Source organism: Bos indicus, chromosome 13 (genome assembly GCF_029378745.1).
Source record: "Bos indicus isolate NIAB-ARS_2022 breed Sahiwal x Tharparkar chromosome 13, NIAB-ARS_B.indTharparkar_mat_pri_1.0, whole genome shotgun sequence".
Lineage (NCBI taxonomy): Eukaryota > Metazoa > Chordata > Mammalia > Artiodactyla > Bovidae > Bos > Bos indicus.
Genome location: NC_091772.1, coordinates 65,935,865 through 65,955,764, shown reverse-complemented (window position 1 = coordinate 65,955,764; position 19,900 = coordinate 65,935,865). Strand labels below are relative to the sequence as shown.

At 47.4% G+C, this 19,900-nt stretch overlaps 2 protein-coding genes and 1 non-coding gene across 8 annotated transcripts in view; 1 reads left to right on the top strand and 2 right to left on the bottom strand.

The window, feature by feature from the left end:
- SAMHD1 (SAM and HD domain containing deoxynucleoside triphosphate triphosphohydrolase 1) overlaps positions 1–19,900 on the top strand; it is a 67,310-nt gene that overhangs the window by 46,134 nt on the left and 1,276 nt on the right. Inside the window, exons 14-16 of one of the 6 annotated variants that reach the window (XM_019972376.2) lie at positions 3,686–3,790; positions 4,320–4,457; positions 8,255–10,414. The exons of 1 other annotated variant lie outside the window; for it this stretch is intronic. In XM_019972376.2, the coding sequence (XP_019827935.2) occupies positions 3,686–3,790; positions 4,320–4,457; positions 8,255–8,368 (357 nt within the window). In that variant the 3' untranslated portion in view covers positions 8,369–10,414. 4 more of the 6 variants (XM_019972378.2, XM_019972377.2, XM_070801629.1 and 1 more) reach the window with 4 other exon arrangements.
- On the bottom strand, positions 10,116–19,645 carry TLDC2 (TBC/LysM-associated domain containing 2). The gene is made up of 6 exons (XM_019972380.2): positions 19,613–19,645; positions 17,709–17,870; positions 16,420–16,572; positions 16,168–16,263; positions 12,407–12,480; positions 10,116–11,534 (listed from the first exon to the last, which is right to left on the bottom strand). The coding sequence occupies exons 1-6, from the start codon at positions 19,643–19,645 to the stop codon at positions 11,399–11,401; spliced, it is 654 nt and encodes a 217-aa protein (XP_019827939.2). The 3' UTR covers positions 10,116–11,398.
- Positions 18,392–18,464, bottom strand: TRNAE-UUC (transfer RNA glutamic acid (anticodon UUC)). The gene has a single exon. It is a non-coding gene; the product is annotated as a tRNA-Glu (tRNA).

Genomic DNA, 19,900 nt, shown 5'->3' with positions numbered 1-19,900 from the left:
TGAAAGGCTTCCCTCTCCGGAATGTTACCCCTGGGCTTGCACATCTGTGCTTGCCCGCAGTGCCGAGCATTGCTCCTAGTAGTCCCCCACTTCCCAGGGCATCCCCGTCCAGGTGGCCTCATGCATAGATGACGTACACATGGCCAGTAGGCATGAAAAGAAGTTTAACTTTCTTATTAACCTGTAGGCAAATTGATGCAATGAGTTTCTGATTCTCAGATATATAAGATGAAAAAATTTTTTTTAAGATTTTGTGATAATAAAGATATGTGATAATGGAAGTGTAAATTGACACAAGAGATCAAACTTGGGTCAATTTTAACTGACCTGGCAATTTCAGTCTGGAGGTTTGTCCTAAGGAGATAATCAGTTTTGCACCAAAACACAAATATATTTATTGTGGCATTATTATAGTGTGAAATTTGAGGGAAAGTGTATATGTCAGTGGAATAATGGAAGCATTAAAAGTTGTTTTTAACATGGAAAGATGTTTATAATAAGTGAAAAAAGTACATACAGAATTATTTTATTTTTGTATCTTTAAATTTATATACATGTGTGTATACAGTGAACACACTGAAAAATCCTGGATATATTAACATTGTTTCTACCTGGGTGGTAGAATTGCAGGTGACTTTTTATAGTGAGTGTGGTATAAGAGTTTCATAATCAGAAAAAATAACTATCCATTTTAAGATGGGTAAAGCCCTTCTATATTCTGAGAAAGCAAGTAAAATTGCTAACTACATTTCTTATCGTGTGTTTGCATTCCAGTTTTAGTTTTACAGTGTGATATATTTATGTGGTCCATTTTACCATGCGTGACTCCTTTTAAGACTGCGAGTAGTAATTTTATGATTATCTAATGGGCTGTAAAACATAATTTGCTAGTTAGAATTAAAAATATGTAGTTGTTGGTCTGTAGCTACTTTTTACTCTTGTGTCCTTGGTTAAAAATGGGGTCTCTGGGACTTCCTAGGTGCTCCAGTGGTTAAGAATTTCCCTGCCAAGGGGACACTGGCTCGATCTCTGCTCCAGGAAGAATCCACATGCCATGGGGCAACTAAGCCCGAGCACCATAACTACTGAGTCCACACTTTAGAGCCCACAAGCCACACCCACTGAGCCCGAGAGCCCTTAAAGAATGGGGTCTCCAACATTGCCCTCTGGAAGAATAACTGTTTCAATAAATCTGCTTAAAGGAGGAATTTACAGTACATTGTAGAGAAAATGAGGATTACCTTTTATTCCAATTCTAAAGCCAAGGAAATAAATACCTAAGAGCTAGGAGTACTTGTAAAATGGTTGAAAATTTGATTAGTATTCATGCCTCATCATGATGGGTAAAAATGTCAAGGCTGCATCAGGGCTCTCGCACATGGCACTACACGGGGGCCTGTGACAGCACCAGCCCCAGGATCATGGGGAGGACTGAGCAGCTCTCCCTCACGTCAGAGGGATGCAGCTCTCAGAGCCAGTGGACCACACAGAATGGGAGGGTCAGCCATGTACTGCAGATGCTGGGCTCACTTCTGGCCCACAGCTGAATCTCAGATGTCCACACTTCTCACAGGGAGCGTCGCCACCAAAGCTCATATACTGGTTTTCTTCTGTCACCACTCACAGGAAAAGCCCCTCTCATCATCTGTTCTTTTTTTTTTTTTGCACTATCCTCGCCACATTACTCTATTTCTTCCTGTTATTTCACTTCCAGTTTCTTCCCTTGTCCTGAACTTATCCATGAAGCCTTTAGGAATTTCCATTCCATAATTAATGCACCTGTATCTTCAGCCTCTTCACTATCTCTTTGCCTTTGTTGCATGCAGCCTGCTGTCCCCTGAGAAGCTTATTCCCCTGCAGCTCTTTCAGGAAAAGCACATTCCTCAGGGTCAAGAGATCTTGGTCATCAGTCCTTTTGTTCCCTACTACCATCTCCAGACCCCATGCAAGATCCCTGTTCCTCTGAGACTGCCATCCTTAAACCAGCTCCTGTCCTCTTGGTTGAAGATTTTGGTATGGTATAGAGCCCTCCACTCACTCCAGTTCCTGCCATCATCTTTAGAGGCTTCATAGTCCCATGACACCAGCTCTGATCTCCGTATCCTCAACCTCAATGACTTTATCCCCTCCACCTCAGCCAGCACACTCAGCAGATTATGCACTCTGAACCTTATTGACATTGAAAAAGGCCCTTCCTCTAAAATTCACTAATTTAAGCATCCCATCTCTGTACACAAACTCCTTTCTTCCTTACTTTCTTGTTCCTAGCTCATTGGGAACTTCAGTTTATTGTCTCCTTCCTTTCTTCCAGCTTGTCCCCTTACCTTTCCTGGGTACCACGGTCCACTCCATATTCTCCCCTCTTGCCTCTCTTTAACAACCAAACTTCTAAGAGTTGTCGTCTCTCTTTTATTTCTCGACTTCTTTTTTGTTTTATTGTTGTTTGTTTTAAGCCATGCCATGTGGCATGCGGGACTTCCCCCACCAGGGACCAAACCTTTTCCCTGCAATGGAAGCACAGAGCTGTAACACTGGACCATCAGGAAAGTCCATTTTCCTCTACTTCTAAACTGCTTTTCTGTCACTATCACTATACAGCTCTACTCGTTTTATTGCCAGTCATCATATTGTACTTGGGATGTATTACAATATCTCCAAGGTCTAGGCCTGTATTAAAACTGCTCACTAAGACCACCAGTGACTTCAGTGTTACTAAAACTAGCAGACAAGTTTCTGTCCTTTGTGCCTCAGAGCTGTTTCTTCCGCCTAAAATTCTTTTCTTTCCTACCTAAGCCTGGTTAATTTCTGCTCACTTTATTAGTAAAATCAGTTTTCCCAGGAGAATATTTCTAGTCATTGCCTGCTGCTGCTAAGTTGCTTCAGTCATGTCCAACTCTGTGCGACCCCATAAACGGAAGCCCACCAGGCTCCCCCGTCCCTGGGATTCTCCAGGCAAGAACACTGGAGTGGGTTGCCATTTCCTTCTCCAATGCAGGAAAGTGAAAAGTGAAAGTGAAGTCACCCAGTTGTTCCTGACTTGTAGCAACTTCATGGACCACAGCCCACTAGGCTCCTCCGTCCATGGGATTTTCCAGGCAAGAGTACTGGAGTGGGTTCATTGCCTAGGAGCCCCAGACTACTAGGTTCTCAGGTCACAAAGTTTCACAGCACCATTTGCTTTTCCTTGGTAGCTTTTTTTTTTTTTTTAGCCACACCACCATACAGCTTGCAGGATCTTAGTCTTCTGACCAGGGATCAAACCCAGGCCCCTAGCAGTGAGACCACCAAGTCCTAACCACTGTACTGTAGCAAGGGAATTCCCAGTAATTACTTTTATAATTATTTGTTCTACCTTAGTCTAGGCCATGTGGTCTGTAGGGGCTGGGATTTTATCAAACGTCCTTGTATCTCTGCACAACAGTGCCTGGCACATGTCTGTCACATAGTGGATATTGACTTTATACCCTACTTATGTTGAAAGCACAAAATGTCTCTCCTTACTCCACCCAGATTTCAAATCTATGGGTCATGCACCAGAACTCCTGTCGTTCCACTATGAGCCACTCCAGCAGGGCTCCTACTTCTCCAGAGAGTGCAGCTTCGTTTCTTGTGATACCCTCACAATCCTGAATTAAATTCTCATTGCTGTTATGTACATGATCACTCACTTATTGCTTGTATTAAGGTTATCAACATGGATTATGGGATGGAAGACAAGAATCCTATTGATCATGTTCGCTTCTATTGTAAGAGTGACCTCAGCAAGGCAGTCATGATTACTAGAAACCAGGTAACTACTTACAGTGGCATTTGGCAAATCTTTGTAGTAAAGTTGCAGTTTACATGCAGGTTAGGCTCTGAAGTCAATGTATACAGTTTTAAAAAAAGAAACAGAAACATATCTTTAAAGTATACATGATTTTCATAGACTAGACCATCTTAACAGCCAGTTTTTCCTGTTTGCTGAACTTGAAGAAAGCTCCGTTTTTTTGGTTTAGAAGGTAATTTATAAGTCTGGTGGGACAGGAATATCATGGTTGAAGTCCTCTAAGTTAAATGTGCTTATTTGTATATCTTCTGTGAGAGAGTCTGTAGTCTTCATATATCATACAAACCTTTCATATTGATGAACATAAAATTATGGGACATCGTGCAGTATGACAGTTACCCTGAATTCTTTTCTTTGGATAATCATTGGTATAAAGTACCAAGACAACATGGGGTGTTTAATACCACATCGAGCGCAGAGCTTAGGAACAGCTGATCTCTCTTCAGCATGTGAATTCAGGGTGACAGTGAAACCTTTCCTTCTTTAAAAGGTTTCTCAGTTTTTGCCAGAGACATTTGCTGAGCAGCTGATTCGAGTTTACTGTAAGAAGACAGATGAAAAGACTCTGTTTGCTGCACGACAGCATTTCGTCCATTGGTGCTTAATCAATGACTTCACCAAGCCACAGGTGGGTGACTTATTATTCACATGCATCACAGAAATTTTAAGTAAAAGCCACAAGCAATCTTTACTTCCCTCTGAAAAGTTCTCATTTAAATGATAGTCGTTTGATGAACTTACTTATAAGACAGAAACAGACTCACAAACTTAGAGAATGAACTTACAGTTACCATGGGTGAAGGATGGGGGCGGACAGGAATAGTTAGGGAGTTTGGGGTTGACATGAACACACTGCCATATTTGAGATGGATAACCAGCAAAGACCTAGGACCTTCTGTATAGCACAGGGAACTCTGCTCAGTAGTATGTAACAACTTAAATTTGAAAACGAACAGATACGTATTTATGAATAACTGAATCACTTTGCTGTACACCTGAAACTGACATAACACTGTTAATCAACTGTACTCCAATATAAAACAAAAAGAAAATAATAGTCATTTGACTTGATTTGGGGGGGAAAAAAGTTTTTCCACATTAAGCTGCCCTTTAAATCTTTTATTTTTAAAATTGGAGTATAATTGCTTCACAATGCTGTGTTAGTTTCTGCTGTACAACAACGTGAATCAGCTCTATGTAAACATAAATCCCGTCTCTGGAGCCTCCCTGCCACTCACCCCCGTCGCACCCGCCTCGGTCATCACAGAGCACGGAGCTTAACTCCCTGTGCGGTACAGCAGCTTCCCACTAGCTGTCTGTTTTACACCCTGGTAGTTTTGCCAGTCATCTTATTATACTTTGCATGTATTGCAATATCTCCAAGGTCTTGGCCTGTATTAAATCTACTCTCATTAAGACCACCAGTGACTTCAGTGTTACTAGAACTAGCAGACAAGTTTCTGTCCTTTGTGCCTCAGACCTGTTTCTTCTACCTGTAATTCTTTTGTTTCCTACCTAAACCCGGTTAATTCCTGCTCACTTTATTAGTAGAATCACTTTCCCAATGCTGAGTAAACTCAGCATTTCCAAACTTGTAACCTATTTAAATTCACTAGTTGCCAATCCCATAGAGAATGTTGTTGAAATGGTCCTTTATTGACCTGCACGTGGTGGATGCCTGGCACAGAGAACATTGATAGTTGTTGATTGAACAAATGATTGGTATGTAGGTCGGAAGCAGCATTCTGCTTCCTGGTCTAGTACTGTCTGTCACAGCACCCTACCTGCTTTAACCCCCAAGCATTGGATACTGAAGGAAACAAAAGTGAAAGGTTAGATGTGAAAGGGTAGCCCAGTATATCAGATCTTTGTCAAATGCCAGAGGGAGGGACACAGGGAAGTCTTTTAGTGTTCAGAGTTGAGAGAGCTGTCAGGTAGGAGGGAGGATTCTTCTAGATCCAAAAGCTGGATTGTGTTTGGATGAGTAGCAGAGAGAAATGAGAGCTACACAAAAATGAAACTGGAACAAGTCGGGTGTGTTTGGGAGCTATGAAGAGACTGGTCTGACTGGAGGAGAAAAGTCATATTGTTGAGGTGACAGGGCACACAGAAGGAATTGGCTTGATTGTGGAGAAGCACTGATAATCAGCTACGAGTTATTCTTATGCACAGTGGGGAGGGAATTGCCGAGAGTATTCAAGACTTACCGTGCTGCTATAATTATTTTCTTTTAGCAATTTTATTTATCTTTTTTTATTATTTATGTATTTTTTAATTTTATTTTATTGATTTATTTTTGGCTGCACTGGGCCTTCATCGCTGTGCATAGGCTTTCTCTAGTTGCAGTGAGCAGGGGCTACTCGTTATTGCAGTGCACAGGCTTCTCATTGCAGTGGCTTCTGTTGTGGAGTGCAGGCTCGAGGTGCCCAGGCTTCAGGAGTTGTGATGCACGGGCTCAGTAGTTGTGGTGCATGGGTTTAATTGCTCCATGGCATGTGGGATCTTCCAGCCTGGTCCAGGGATTGAACCCCTGTATTGGCAAGCAAATTTTTGTCCATTGTACCACCAGGGAAGTCCCTGCTGTAGTTATTATTTACTTCTGGGCTTTTATCTCTAGCTAGACCTGTGGGAATATAGGAAGTATGTCCATCTTAAGAACTATAGCTTCTAAGGAGACTAAACCCCTGATGAGAAAGGAAGACTCTAGCGACAGATAGACTGGCACATGGAGAGACTGGAAACAGAGAGACAAGACGCTACTCAAGTTCAGCGACTCAAGTTGGACCCTAAATCCAGATACATTCTTTCAGGGAATGAGTGTTCCCTCAGGTCCTGTGTCCGGGACCAGGCTTGGAACAGTACCTGAGACAGTTCCCGAGGGTCTCGCTCTAGTTGGGGACAATAAAAACTCAAGTAAATAATAATCACAGTAGTGCGTAAGTACTTTGGGGTCAGAGCAGTGTGTACAGTCTTAGAGGAGCAAAAAGGTGAAGGGTTTATGCCAGAGTTGGTTGGTTGGGAAAGACTCACTTAAAGAAGGACTTGGAAAGACTTCCCTGGTGATCCTGTGGTTAAGAATCCACCTGCCAATGCAGGGGACACGGGTTCAATCCCTGGCCTGGGAGGATCTCACGTACCATGGGGCAAGTAAGCCCGTGTACCACAATTACTGAGCCAGTGCTCTAGAGCCCGCACTCCACAACTAGAGGAGCCACCACAGTGAGAAGCCCATACACTGCGACTGGAGAGTAGACCCCACTCGCCACAACTAGAGAAAGCCCGTGTGCAGCAATGAAGACTCAGCGCAACCAAAAATTAATCAATTTTTTAAAAAAGGGCTTGGAAGCTGAGACCTGAAGGATGGATGAGGAGTCAACTGGGTAGAGAGGGTGGGGGACTGGAAGGTGACAGAAAAGTAGGTGCATTTAGGGGTGAGATCTGGGCTCTGTGCATAGTCCTGTAAGCCAGGAGCCCTGGAGCAATGGGAGCCGTTGGGGTGTTTTAAGCAGGAAAGTTACACATTCAGGTCAGCGTTTACAGCAGAGTCACGGCCACTGTACCCGACCAGAGAACTCATAGGAGAAGCACCTTGACTTCTCTTCCCACCTCTCTTCCAATCTCCCACCAGTGCCTCCCACTAGCCCAACCTGACTGGAGGCCAGTAGGCAGGGGAGCTGGGAGACGTTGTTCACAAGAGCCGCTCCTGTTATGCAGAGCAGGGCAGAGGGAGGCAGAGAGTGGATCTGAGAGCAAGTAGGCATGTGAGGCCCACAGTGTTCTATGCCAGCCTTCTCTTCCTTGTGCAGTAAAGGCTCTGACAGTCCTGTACCCTCATGTAGCCTAGAGAATCCAGCCACGAGTTCAAAAACAGTTCAGGATAGAGTCAGGCGTTGGAGGGCCTAGCTTCTTACACTCTGATTTCCAGTTGTAGTGTCGCTTCACTTCAACACCAACCCTCGTTTTGGGTGGAATCTAGGAGGCTGAGGCCAAAGTGACAGCAAAGGTCAGGTTCCACAGGTACACACTATCTTTCCCCTGTTTGCCATCTTGTAGACCTGGGCCATTTGTTACAGGGGAGACTAAGAGGGTCCAGCAAGGATCCAGCACATTCCATCTTTCCCTGGAAAACCAGGACAAGGTGCGTCCCCGGAAGCTGCATGAAGGGAAGGGGTCACTGAGCTGGGCCACGTGCTGCTTCTGGCCATCTGTGAAAAGAACTGGCGTGGTGGCTTTTGCTCTGAAAGCTCTTCCCTTCCCAGGACCGTGCGTCTCTAATTTAGCATATACACCATCCAGGGTTTCCCAAGAGTAAGTCTGTCCAGAAGCAGGCTATCTGCAGGACGAGGGTATGTGTGTTTGAGACATTCGCTCAAAACCACGAGAACTGGCTTTCTTCTCTATTCCTAGTTACTCTGTCTTTGACAGGATGGTGACGTTGTAGCCCCGCTTATAACACCTCGGAAATCGGAGTGGAATTCAGCTGGCATCCAGGAAGCGGCCAAAGTCAAAGCCCAGCTTTTCCCAAGTGACTCGATGTGAATGTCTACACTCGATTGTTTACAAAAAGCCCCTCCCATGCCCTTTCCCTCCTCCCCCAGCACAATTAATTTAGGGAATTTGATCACAGAGGTCTACAAATGGAGTGACAGCTAGTGCTTTATATTTTATATCTTGAATGTACGCACATACTAAGTCATTTTTATCCAGAGGAACAGGTACTAGGCAGACCTTATTAACATGAGCTATGGAAAGCGCTGCCTTGCCTCTTTTTAATATTAATCAGTCTTTCTTCTTTAGCAGTCTATTTTCTTAGAATTAACAGCTTTTTTAAGTACTTTGAACTCTTATGACATAAGATTGTTTTTTAAAAAATGTGGAAATAAGACAAAGGCGCACACTGGAATTTGCAGTTGGGGTTGTCATGAACAGCCGTGGTTAAAAACAGTACGTGAAACTCCGGCCCCCTGAGGAGGTGCCCATCACCCTGAATTTGAGGCTAGCTTTCCTTGAGTGATTGCAATATTAGTGAAAGGTACCTCCCCTCACCCTTTTAGCCCCCCATAAACTGCCAGGTTGGGGTCAACAGTATAGGAGGGCCACGAAGGGGCTCCAGCTCTTCAATGAGAGGCCTGATTGATTTGTTGAAAAGATCTGAGGGTGCTGGCCTCCTCTGAAATGGGACATAAAACTGCCTTATAGGAGACCCCCTAGCTCCAGTAGCAGAGGGACTCCCCAAACCAGGCTGTCCTCTGGGTCAGCTGTGGCTCCAGCCCGTGTGGGTTTCTTTCTCTTCTGAGTGCTCACTGCCCCCTCCCTGAGGGTTCCACCACTGCCCAGCCTGGAGAAAGCAGCTCACCGCCCCCGCCCCCCCACTCCGACCTCTGCCCCTCACTTGGGTGCTGATCGGAGGAACCGCCCTCAGGGCTGCTCAGAGCTGGGGCTTCATTTTTGCCAGTTCAGTGCATTTGATGAGTTTCAGGGCAAAGACTGGCTGCCTATGCTGAGACAAAGTGATTTACCCAGTGAATTCCAGGTTCCCCTTTGTGTCTCTACCTCCAGGAGTGGAGTAGCCACCACTGTGGTTGAGCAGTGCTCCTGAGCTAAACAGATTCTGGAGTTAGAGCTAAATCCGGCCGCTGCCAGAGGCAGGTCCGTGGGGAGTGCAGTCGTGAGTGCTGGCATCCTGTACTTCACCACACCCTTACAGAAGCCTCCCTGGCAGCCTGGGCGTGGGGAGCCAGCCTTGGCTCTGGGTCAGAGCAAGAGGGAGCAGGGAGGAGCTCAGATCACAGGGCAGAAGATCACCCCCCACATCTTGGGGGTGCTGCCACCGTCCACTGTGTCACCAGGTGCTCCTCTGTTGACACTAGGGTGACAAGCGTTTGGAATGTCTGCTGTTCTGCTCTGTCACCCCTCTCCCACCCCCAGTAGATAATCGAGTTGACCCTAATTCCTAGAGTAGTTAAAACCGTGCTCCTCTCCCACCACAGTGCTGTGTGATGGGGATGTGGATACAGTGGGCTCCTAGAAGCCCAAAGGAAGTGGTCATGGTACCAGGTCATGTCCGTTTTGGCCACGGTGCTTCCAAAACGGCCAGTGGGAGGAATCCTCCACCTCAGACTTCATGTGTCCAGGCCCAAGGTCAAGAATGTAATGTTTCTCTGCAAAGATTGCTTGATTTTTGCCACTCCTCCATTTACATCATTGTTTTATTCTGGAATTTTGTCATCTCAGAGTGTATCATTGTGCTCTCTGAGGAACAACTTGAATCTGTTTTGTTTGCATCTTTTGTTACTTTTTGGCAGCTGCACTTTATGCTCTTTGCAACTGTTTTAATTATGGGAACCACCTGCCATTGACAAGGTTAAATTTTTCTTAAGAAGCATCTTCAAAAAAAAAAAAATCAAAAAAAAAAAAAGAAGCATCCTCACTATTGTATTAAAAGGGAGCCTTTAACATTAACAGCTTGGCCTCTAGAGTTACTGAGCTTTGTCACCTTGAGAATGTAAATAAGACTGCAGGTTCAAGTGCCTGGTCACTTCATCCTGGTGAGGGAAACAGCTGCAATAAAGCTTCATGAATGTATCTCTGTCTTGAAATCAGTGGTGTCTTCCTCAGTGACTTTCACACTCATGTGCCCAGTTTTGACCCTTTTATGCAAAAGAACTGTGTTTGGTCTAGGAGTGTACCTCAGTACTGTGCTGGGTCTTCTGAGGGGATGGTTTTAACAGGCCCTATGTTACTTCGTTTTCCTCATTCAATAAAGGCAAGTAATGGCGTGATAAAGAATCTTATTCTGTCAGGAAGCAGGCTCTAGCATGGGTTGTGGGTTTTTTTCTTTTTTAGTTTTTCTAAGTTCCTCTTTTGCCAGAAAAAATACCCTTCCTTTTTGTTTAATCTCCCTGAGTTCCCGAATCTACAGAATTTCAGCTTCTTTACCCAAATGTGCATATAGTTCATTTGCTGCTTTCATATTTTCCTTGTGGAATTAAATAACAGATCTTCAAGTACCCAGCACAGTGGTAGCAGACTGGTCAGTTTTCTGGAAAAGAAGAATGCTATTTTGGAGTCTTTATTAATTTCACTGCTTGAGTTAGGTGTCTGTGGTTTGACAATATTCTTTAAAATAATGTCCAAAGTATATAGAGAAGAATCCTATACACCTCCTTGGAAAACTGTCTGGAAGGATATACATGAAAATGTTAGTGTTTTAGGGGATGGTTGAATTTTAGTCAATTTTAATTTTTTTACATCTTCTGGTTTTTCTACAATAAACACACATTAACTGTGTACTCTCTAAAAGGATCATTTTCCTGAGGAATTTTGTGCTGCTCGGGTGAGGTATAACTGTCTTTTACTCCGTCAAATTCCCTCTCAGTAGAATGTGGCCTGTCTCCACAGCTGTCTTGGTCCTCAGGCGCCAAGAGGCTGCTCTCAGCCACAGTCCACACCGGACACTTCTCCATCTGTGTTTCGGATGGAGCGGGCTCCCTTGGCTGAGCGCAGCCTCGTCAGCATCCGGGGGCAGGTCTGAACGCCTGTTGCCTCAGGAAGCTGCCCGCCGTGGCCTCAGCTCAGGACCCAGGCCTCCAGCTCGCTGATGCAGAACTGCTCCTGCCGGGCCAGTACCTCATTGTTGAAGGTCGCACAGGGGTGGCTCCCCCCACGGTACAAGTCTCCATCCAACCACAGCCCAAAGCGGCCACTAAAGAGAGGAGAGTTTTGGCACAGCTCCCTCCAGCACCCTTCAGACCTGCCCCAGCAGCCCTTGGCCACACCGTGACTGCTCTGCCTTAGTCTCATCTCCTCTGAAACCAGTTTGTCCCAAATTGTTAAGGACTCACACATTGTCCCCCATGGGGTTTCAAGCTTTTTTTTTTTTTAAACAATTCAATGATTTTGATACACATATACAGTGGAGCAACCATCACCACAGACCAGTTTTCGAACCTTAAGAACATTAAGATGGCAATGCCTTAACCAAAGGACGGACTCTCATAAACTTGGACTCCAAGCCCAGAACACGTCAGACCAGGGCGTCCGTTCTAGTCCCCTCTTGACAGCAAACCTAGGCTGGAGCTGGGAAGTGGGTTACTGCAAATTGGCAGCGGCTGGTGGGGACTGTGTCAGTCCACCTGTCTGTGGAGGCTATTCAGACAGCTGGGAGAGCGAAGAACTTGTGCTAATCAAGCAGTGCTGTCATCTGTGCCCTCAGGATAAGACTTAGTCTGCCTGAATATGCAGGTCACACCAGAGGCAAGATTGACCGTGTAAAACACACTCCACTTCCCACCCCCCAACACACACACACACACACACATGCTGTCACCAAGTAAACACTTTGGGGGACATTTCACGCCATCCTCACCTCTCAGTATTGACTTAGAGCAGAGTTTAGGGGGTTGGCTGGGAGGCCAGGCAGTGCCACAATATCTATCGAGAGGAGATTCTTGAAGGTTAACCAGCAGCCTCCCCCATTTTGTCTGGGGTTGCCTAACCCAGCATTTCCAGACAGGGGAAAGGACCAGAGTACAGACCACCTCGAGACTCAAGACTAGGGAAGAGTAGGACACGCACCTGCCACAGCCCATCATCAGAGAATCCAAGTCGCCTTTCACAAAGAAAGAGTTGCTTCCGGTCCACTTGAAGACCTGTGATAAGAAACCTCGTTATTGGTGGAGTCCTGCTCATGCAGTTTTACTCTGGACCACTGGGTGGCAGTGTGGTGAAGGAAACAACCTCCAAGCCCCGACTAAGGCACCAGAGCTACTCTAGGCTCCTAACTCGCAGTTTCTCTCCGTCTCCCTGGAGTTCACCTCCTCTTGCCCTCCAGTCTGAATTCCCACAGCCCCAAAGCCCTTCTGTTCTAGGAATAGACCAGAACCCTCTGAGGCTTCCTGCTTCCGAAGCTGGAGAGAGGAGAGGAAAAGTCCACATCAGGAGCCAGGCCCTGATTCTACCATTAACTGTTTCCTCCTCTCACTGGAGTTAACACTAAGCCTGCACACCCTCAGTGCTATTTCACACCCAACAAGTGTTTCGATCCCCACCCCAAAGAGACACCCTGACTACCACCAATTCTGTCCCCGCCAGTCACTCCTTCCTGGATCACAGCCTCCTAATGGGTCTCTGCTTCCTCTGTCTCCTGCCCCGAAGCCCATGTGTGCTCTCTCAGTGAGCTATTCAAAATTAAATCAGGGATTCCCCTGGTGGTTCCGTGGTATAGAATCCACCTGCCAATGCAGGGGACATGGGTTCAATCCCTGATGGGGGAAAATCCCACATGCTGTGGGCAACTAAGCACCTGGAGCCAGTGTTCCCCAACAAGAGAAGCCTGTGCACTGCAACTGGCGAGTAGCCCCTGCTCACTGCAAGTAGAGAAAGCCTGCGTGCAGTGACAAAGAGTGAGCACAGCCAAAAAATAATTATTTTTAAAAAATCAAATTAGATATTAGCCCTCCTCTGCTAAAGCTCTCCAATGGCCCTGACAATGAGAATAAAATCCAGCATCTAACAACAGCCGAAAGCCCAGCGTGCTCTGCCCTGATTTTCTCTCCAACCTCTTTCCCCCTTTACCGCCTGGACTTCATCTACTCTGGCCCTTCTGTTCTGGGAGACCTGAAGCTATTGCTGCTCCAGGGTCTTGCTGACCCCTCTGCCCAGAATGCTCTTCCCCCAGATCCTCAGAAGGCTCACTGCTCAGCTTTCAGATGAAATGTCGTCCCAGAGAAATTTAAAGTAGCCCTTCCTTCCAGGCCCTGTTCAGTGACAATATGCCCTGGTAACATGTAAGTTCCATGAAGGCTGTCTTGATTCTGGCAGTATTCCTGAGACATGGTGTAGATGTTAAGTGAACAAATTATTCAAGAGTCAATTTAGGACTTCCCTGGTGGTCCAACAGTTAAGGATCCACCTGCCAACACAGGGGAAACAGATTCAATCCCTGGTCCAGCAAGATCTCACATGCCACAGAGTAATTAAGCCCACACACCGCAACTGCTGAAGCCTGCACTAAAGCCTGTGCTCAGCAACAGGAGAAATCACTGCAATGAGAGCCTGAGATCTCAAGTCAAACAAACGCAACTAAAGAGTAGGCCGCGCTCGCTACAACTGGAGAAAGCCTGAGCGCAGCAATGAAGATCTAGCGCAGCCAAAAATAAATAGAATACTATTTTTTTTAAGTCAGTTTAGCTAATAAAAAGATTTTTAAAGGGCTGCAAAAGTATAGCCTATGATTGCCTGTAATTAGTTGCAAAAAGTGCTCTGAGCAACCAAAAGGTTTTTAGCAAGGAAACGGACTAATTGAAGATAAGCCCTGGGCTCAGAAGAGATAATATTAACAAGTGACCACAAAAAGACAGAACTATTCAACTCCTCCTCTACTTTCCTCAAGGTACATGACCTTCAGACTTGAAGGAGGAAGATAAACATTGCTACAGAAAAAATTAAGATGATGCTTCTTGGAATGAGGGTAAAGGAACTGGTGGGAATTCATGAAGAACGCAGAATGCAGAAGACCAAAGACAGGCAAAAATTAACCAATTTTTTGAAAAGATGAGATTCCATAATAATAGCCTGGGAAGACCATAGCAATTGCCTGGAAAAAAAAAAATCATTCCATTCAAGAGTTTGGTTTTTTGGTTTGTTTGTTTTGTTTTTACATTTAGCACAAGGCACTGTTTTAGGTACTGGATAGACCAGTGATGTAACAGACAAAAATTCCTGCCTCCTAGGACTCCCACTCTAGTGGCAGGAGGCAGGTTAAAAAGTAAAATAAATACTGTGTTAGCTGTGACAAATGCTTAGGAGAAAGAAGTAGAGAAGGGCGATAAGAGTTTCCAGCAGCTGGAGTGCTATAAATGTAAACAGCAGGAAGGGTCCTGCTGAGAGGGTGACATCTGAGCAGAGTCCTGAAGGAAGTGAGAACTGACTTACACGGAGATCCTGTGGAGGGAACCTTAGGGAGAACAGCATGTTTAAAGGCCCTGAGGTCGGAACAGGCTTGCTTGTTTAGGAAGCAGCTCCGAGGTCAGTGTAGGGAGAGGGAAAGTAGCAAGAAATGACATCAGAGAGAGTCCAGAAGACGTAGAGACCCGTAGGTTATTTTAAAGACTCGGGATTTGTCTGGTGGTCCAGAGGTTAAGAATCTGACTGCCAACAGAGGGGATGTGAGTTCAGTCCCTGGTTGGGGAGCTAAGACCCCACGTGCCTCGGAGCAACTGCCGCAACTCCTGAGCCTGCGTAGCAACTACAGAGAAGCCTGTGCACCACAGTGAAAGGCCACACGTGTCGCAACTAAGACCGGATGCAGCCAAATAAATAAGAACAGATTCTGAAAAAATACTTTGGCTTTTCTCTGAGGGAGAAAAGAAGCCATTGGGAGCTTGGAGCCAAGGAGTGATATGTTCTGACTTCATTTATTTTAAACATTTATTTGGCTGTGGCTGTGCCGAGTCTTAGTTGCATCACACAGGATCTTCAGTTGCGGCATGTGGGATCTAGTTCCCTGACCAAGGATCGAACCTGGGCTCCCTGCAGTGGGAGCTCAGAGTCTTAGCCACTGGGCCACCAGGGAAGTCCTCGACTTACCTTTTAAAAGGCTCACTCCAGGTACTGTGATGACTGAAGGCGGAAGCATTAGGAGGCTATAGCAGGGACACAGGCAAGTAATGATGGTGGCTTGAACCAGGGTGACAGCAAAGGACATTGTGAGAAGTGGTAGATTCTGGGTAGAGATAGAAAGAGAAGGAGGAGCCATCAGGGTTTGTTGACAGCTCATCAGATATAGGGTGTGAAAGAAGCGTTAAGAAGGGCTCCAAAATTTTTGGTCTCAACAGCAGGAAAGACAGAGGTGCCATTCACTTTGTCAGGGAAGATGGCAGGAGGAGTCAACTTTTTGGGAGAAAGTCAGGAGATCAGCTTGGCAAAACCCCAGTCGTGGTTGGACCCTCCCATCCATGCTGTCTGTGCTTGAACCTGATGAGCTGAATGCTGCTAGAGGAAAGCACACAAAGAAACCAGCCCTGGGACTTCCCTGGTGGTCCGGTGGTTAAGAATCCTCCCTGCAGTACAGCAGACATAAGTTCTATCCCTAGTCGGGGAACTAAGATCCCACCTGCCACTGGGCAACTAAGCCCATGCACCACAACTACTGAGCCTGCCCACCCTAGAGCCTGTGCTCCAAAACAAGAGAAGCCACCACAATGAGAAACCTAAGCACCGAGACTGGAGAGTGGCCCCTGCTAGCCACCACTAGAGAAAGCCTGCACACAGCAGTGAAGACCCAGTGCTGTCATAAGTAAATAAAAATTCTTGAAAAGACAAAAAAAGAGCATCACCTTCAGCTGTGGAGAGAAGGAGAAGAGGAAGGTCTCGCCAGTACCATAGAAGCCTTTGCTGAGTCGAAGGGCCGAGGAGGAGAAAGCCCCAAACATCTGGAAGGAAGAGTTTGTAGCTTGCAGCCGGCAGGGAGCTGGAGATCCCCTCCAGGCTGGGGAGTCTGGGGCAGAGCTGTGGGGGTCGGAGAGGCCCCGGGGGACCCATCAGCCCTTAGTGACAGCTCTCTCCCCGACACCCCCAGCATGGCTCACCTGGCCGTCCTGGTCTCTCAGCACCAGCAGCACCGGCCCGCTGTGGCCCTCCATCTGCCTGTACAGGCTCTGCAGACTGAAGCCATCCCTTGACGTGCAGAAGGCCAGGCTCCAGGAGTATCCAGTGACTCTTGGGGGCAGATGGAGACTGAGCTGGGGACAGAGCAGAGGGTGAGCAAGGGTTCCCGGTCCTCCCACCCTCGGTGCTCCATATCCTTGGGGTCCCAGGAGGACTAAGGTTAAACAGCCACCCCTCACCCAAGCCTGTGCTTTACAGGTTCAGTTCAGTTCAGTCGCTCAGTCGTGTCCGACTCTTTGTGACCCCATGGACTGCAGCACGCCAGGCCTCCCTGTCCATCACCAACTCCCAGAGTTTACTCAAACTCATGTCCATAGAGTCGGTGATGCCATCCAACCATCTTGTCCTCTGTTGTCCCCTTCTCCTGCCTTCAATGTTTCCCAGCATCAGGGTTTTTTCCAATGAGTTGGCTCCTCGCATCAGGTGGCCAAAGTATTGGAGCTTCGGCTTCGGCATCAATCCTTCCAATGAATATTCAGGACTGATTTACTTTAGGATGGGCTGGCTGGATCTCCTTGCAGTCCAAGGGACTCTCAAGAGTCTTCTCCAACACCACAGTTCAAAAGCATCAATTCTTTGGCGCTCAGCCTTCTTTACAGTCTAACTCTCACATCCACACATGACCACTGGAAAAACCATGGCTTTGACTAGACGGACCTTTGTTGGCAAAGCTTTACAGGTTATGGAGTACTTTCATGTTTCCAGGGGGCACCATGGAAACACCAATGAGCAGGAGGCCTCAGAGAAAGGGATCACTATTCCCATTTTATAGATGAGGAAGCTGAGGTTCGGGGAGATGAAGCAAATTGCTGGAAGCCCACATGGGGAGGAAGTGGCAGAGCCAGGATTTGAACTCAGGTCAGGCCCATCATGGCCCCTAGCAACCAAAGAATAGACGAGATACTGACTGCCTCCTCCTAACTCCCCATCTCATCCTCCCATTCCCACCCCAGCTTTGGCCTCAGTTCCCAAGGACTGGTTCCACTTAAAGCGTCAAGATTAGTTCACCATATCCTTAACCTCCTGGTGAAGTGAAGAAGGTGGTGCTAGGATTACTGACTCATTTCACCAGAAAAGCCCAGCGAGGAGAAGTGAGTTGCCCGAGGTAACACAGTGAGCAGAGGACAGAGCAGGAGGGACCCCAGGCGTCCCTGGACCTGGCTGGGGTGGGGCAGGACTGAAGTCTTTGTACCATGGACTGTGCCCGAACCTGACTCATTTCTGAGGCTCCCAGAACCTGGCTGGCTCCTGCCAGCTGGGGCACCATGGGGTGTTCAGGAACCGGAGTTGGGGCTGGGGTTGTCTCCTCCTCCTTTTCCTCCTCCTCTTCCTTGTCCTCCTCCCCAGACAGAGCATCCTCCACCTGGCTGGGCTGTAAAGACACACAGAGGCCTGGTGAGTTGAGAGACAAGGAGACACGAGCTTCCACATGTCCAGAGCCTGAGAGCCTTGGCCACCTCATCACCCTTTCCCCGGGCCCCTGCCAGTCCAGCCGGAGGAGGCTGTGAAGTGTCCACAACAGGCCAGACCCTGTCCTTCCCGCCAGCCAGCTCCCTCCCTGGCCCCTTCCAGCTGTGCCCACTGGATGGGGCCTTGGGCCCCTGAGGTTTGTCTGCCTGGTTGCTCTGGATCCAGAGTGGATGCCAGGGATTGTGTTCTAAGCTTGGGAGGCAGGAGAGAAGGGCAGGTGGCAGCTCCCAAACTGTGTGCATTTGTACATGAAATAAAAATAATAATATAATAGTGGCTGAATATACAGGTAACAGGACACACTTGACTAGGCCCGTGTGAAATGCTTGGTGAGCATAATCTCTGAATTTTCCCAAGAATCCTAAGAAGAATGTGCTTCTTTTTTGTTTTTTTGGCTGTGCCACAAGTCTTGCAGGATCTCAGTTCCCCAACCAGGGATTGAACCTGGGCCCTCCACAGAGAAAGCGTGGAGTCCTAACCACTGGACCACCAGGGAACTCTCCAGAGTAGGCTTTTTATTACCCCCATGTTATTATTATCTCAAAGGAAGAAAGAAGGCCTTTTGAGCTGGTGAAAGAACGCATGTTTCTCATGGGTGAAACAGTGCACAGGTTCATATAAAATGCGCATTTAGGGCTTCCCTCGTAGCTCAGTGGATAAGAATCCACCTGCCAATGCAGGAGACACGAGTTTGATCCCCGGCCCAGGAAGATCCTGCATGCTGAGGAGAAGCTAAGCCTGTGCACCAAGACTACTTAGTCTGTGCTTTAGAGCCCGGGAGCCACAACTGCTGAGCCCGTGAGCTGCAACTACGGAAGCCTGTGTGCCCTAGAGCCCATGCTCCACGACAAGAGAAGCCACTGCAGAGAGAGGCCTGCGCAGCACACCCAGAAAGTAGCCTCTGCTTGCCACAACTAGAGAAAAGCCTGTGCAGCAACAAAGACCCAGCATAGCCAAAAATAAAGATAAATTAAAAATGCCTCGATAAAAAAATGCACATTTGTGTGAAGGTGTGTGATGTGTTGGCTTAAAATAGAGTTGTGTAGGCAAATCAGCGTGAGAAGGTGTTGAATGTAACTTTGTATGTTACCTTTCAGTGTGTGTGTGGGTGTGAGCTGGGGTTATGTTGTATGTGAGTGTCAGTGGGCATGTATAATGGTGTGTTCATTCATTCATTCATTTAATCAATCACTGAGCTGCCACTCTGTACCAGAACATGTGTGTGTGTGTGTGTGTGCACACACGCGTGCACATGATGCCTGCACACAAGGACTTTGGGGCTTTTCATCAGGAGAGATCTCCTTGGGGAGAAGAGTTGGACAGGACACTGCTTTCCTATTCCCCAGGTTCAGGCCTATGGAGAGAGTCCTAACTGGACAGGCTTCTGGACAGAGCTCCATCTGGCACCCACTCCAGGGAGGAAGGAATGGAGACAGTAGTCTGCTCCTTGAGGGTCCCGGAACCACAGGGCTGGGCGCTAAGGCCCCAGCTTCCTGAGTCCCTGCTCTGAGCCCTGGGCCAGCTGGGGAGGGCCTCAGAAGGGGGCCACCCAGCTGTATGCACCCTGGCCCAGGCCCCACGCAGCCAGAGAGCTCACCTCCCCTGCCTGTCCTGACCGACCCCCGCCCCAGCTGGGCCTCTTACCAGCCGAGTGTAACGCCAGCGGAGACTTTTCATTCTTCTGTCCGAGCCCAGCCAGGGGCAGTAAGTGAGCCTTCAGCCCTGCCAGGGAGGAGGCAGTGCTGAGTGAGACCTGGAGCCGAGAGGGAGGGGCCTGGGGCACGCCTGGCTGGCTCCACACCCACCCAGCTGCCCTTTGCTCTCTCTCACCTGCCACTCACCTGTCACTCCCAGGCTAGCTTGTCCATGAGTGAGTCTGTGAGGTCAGCTATGCTCGGCATTCAGGGCCATACTTGTAGTTAGCAACTAATG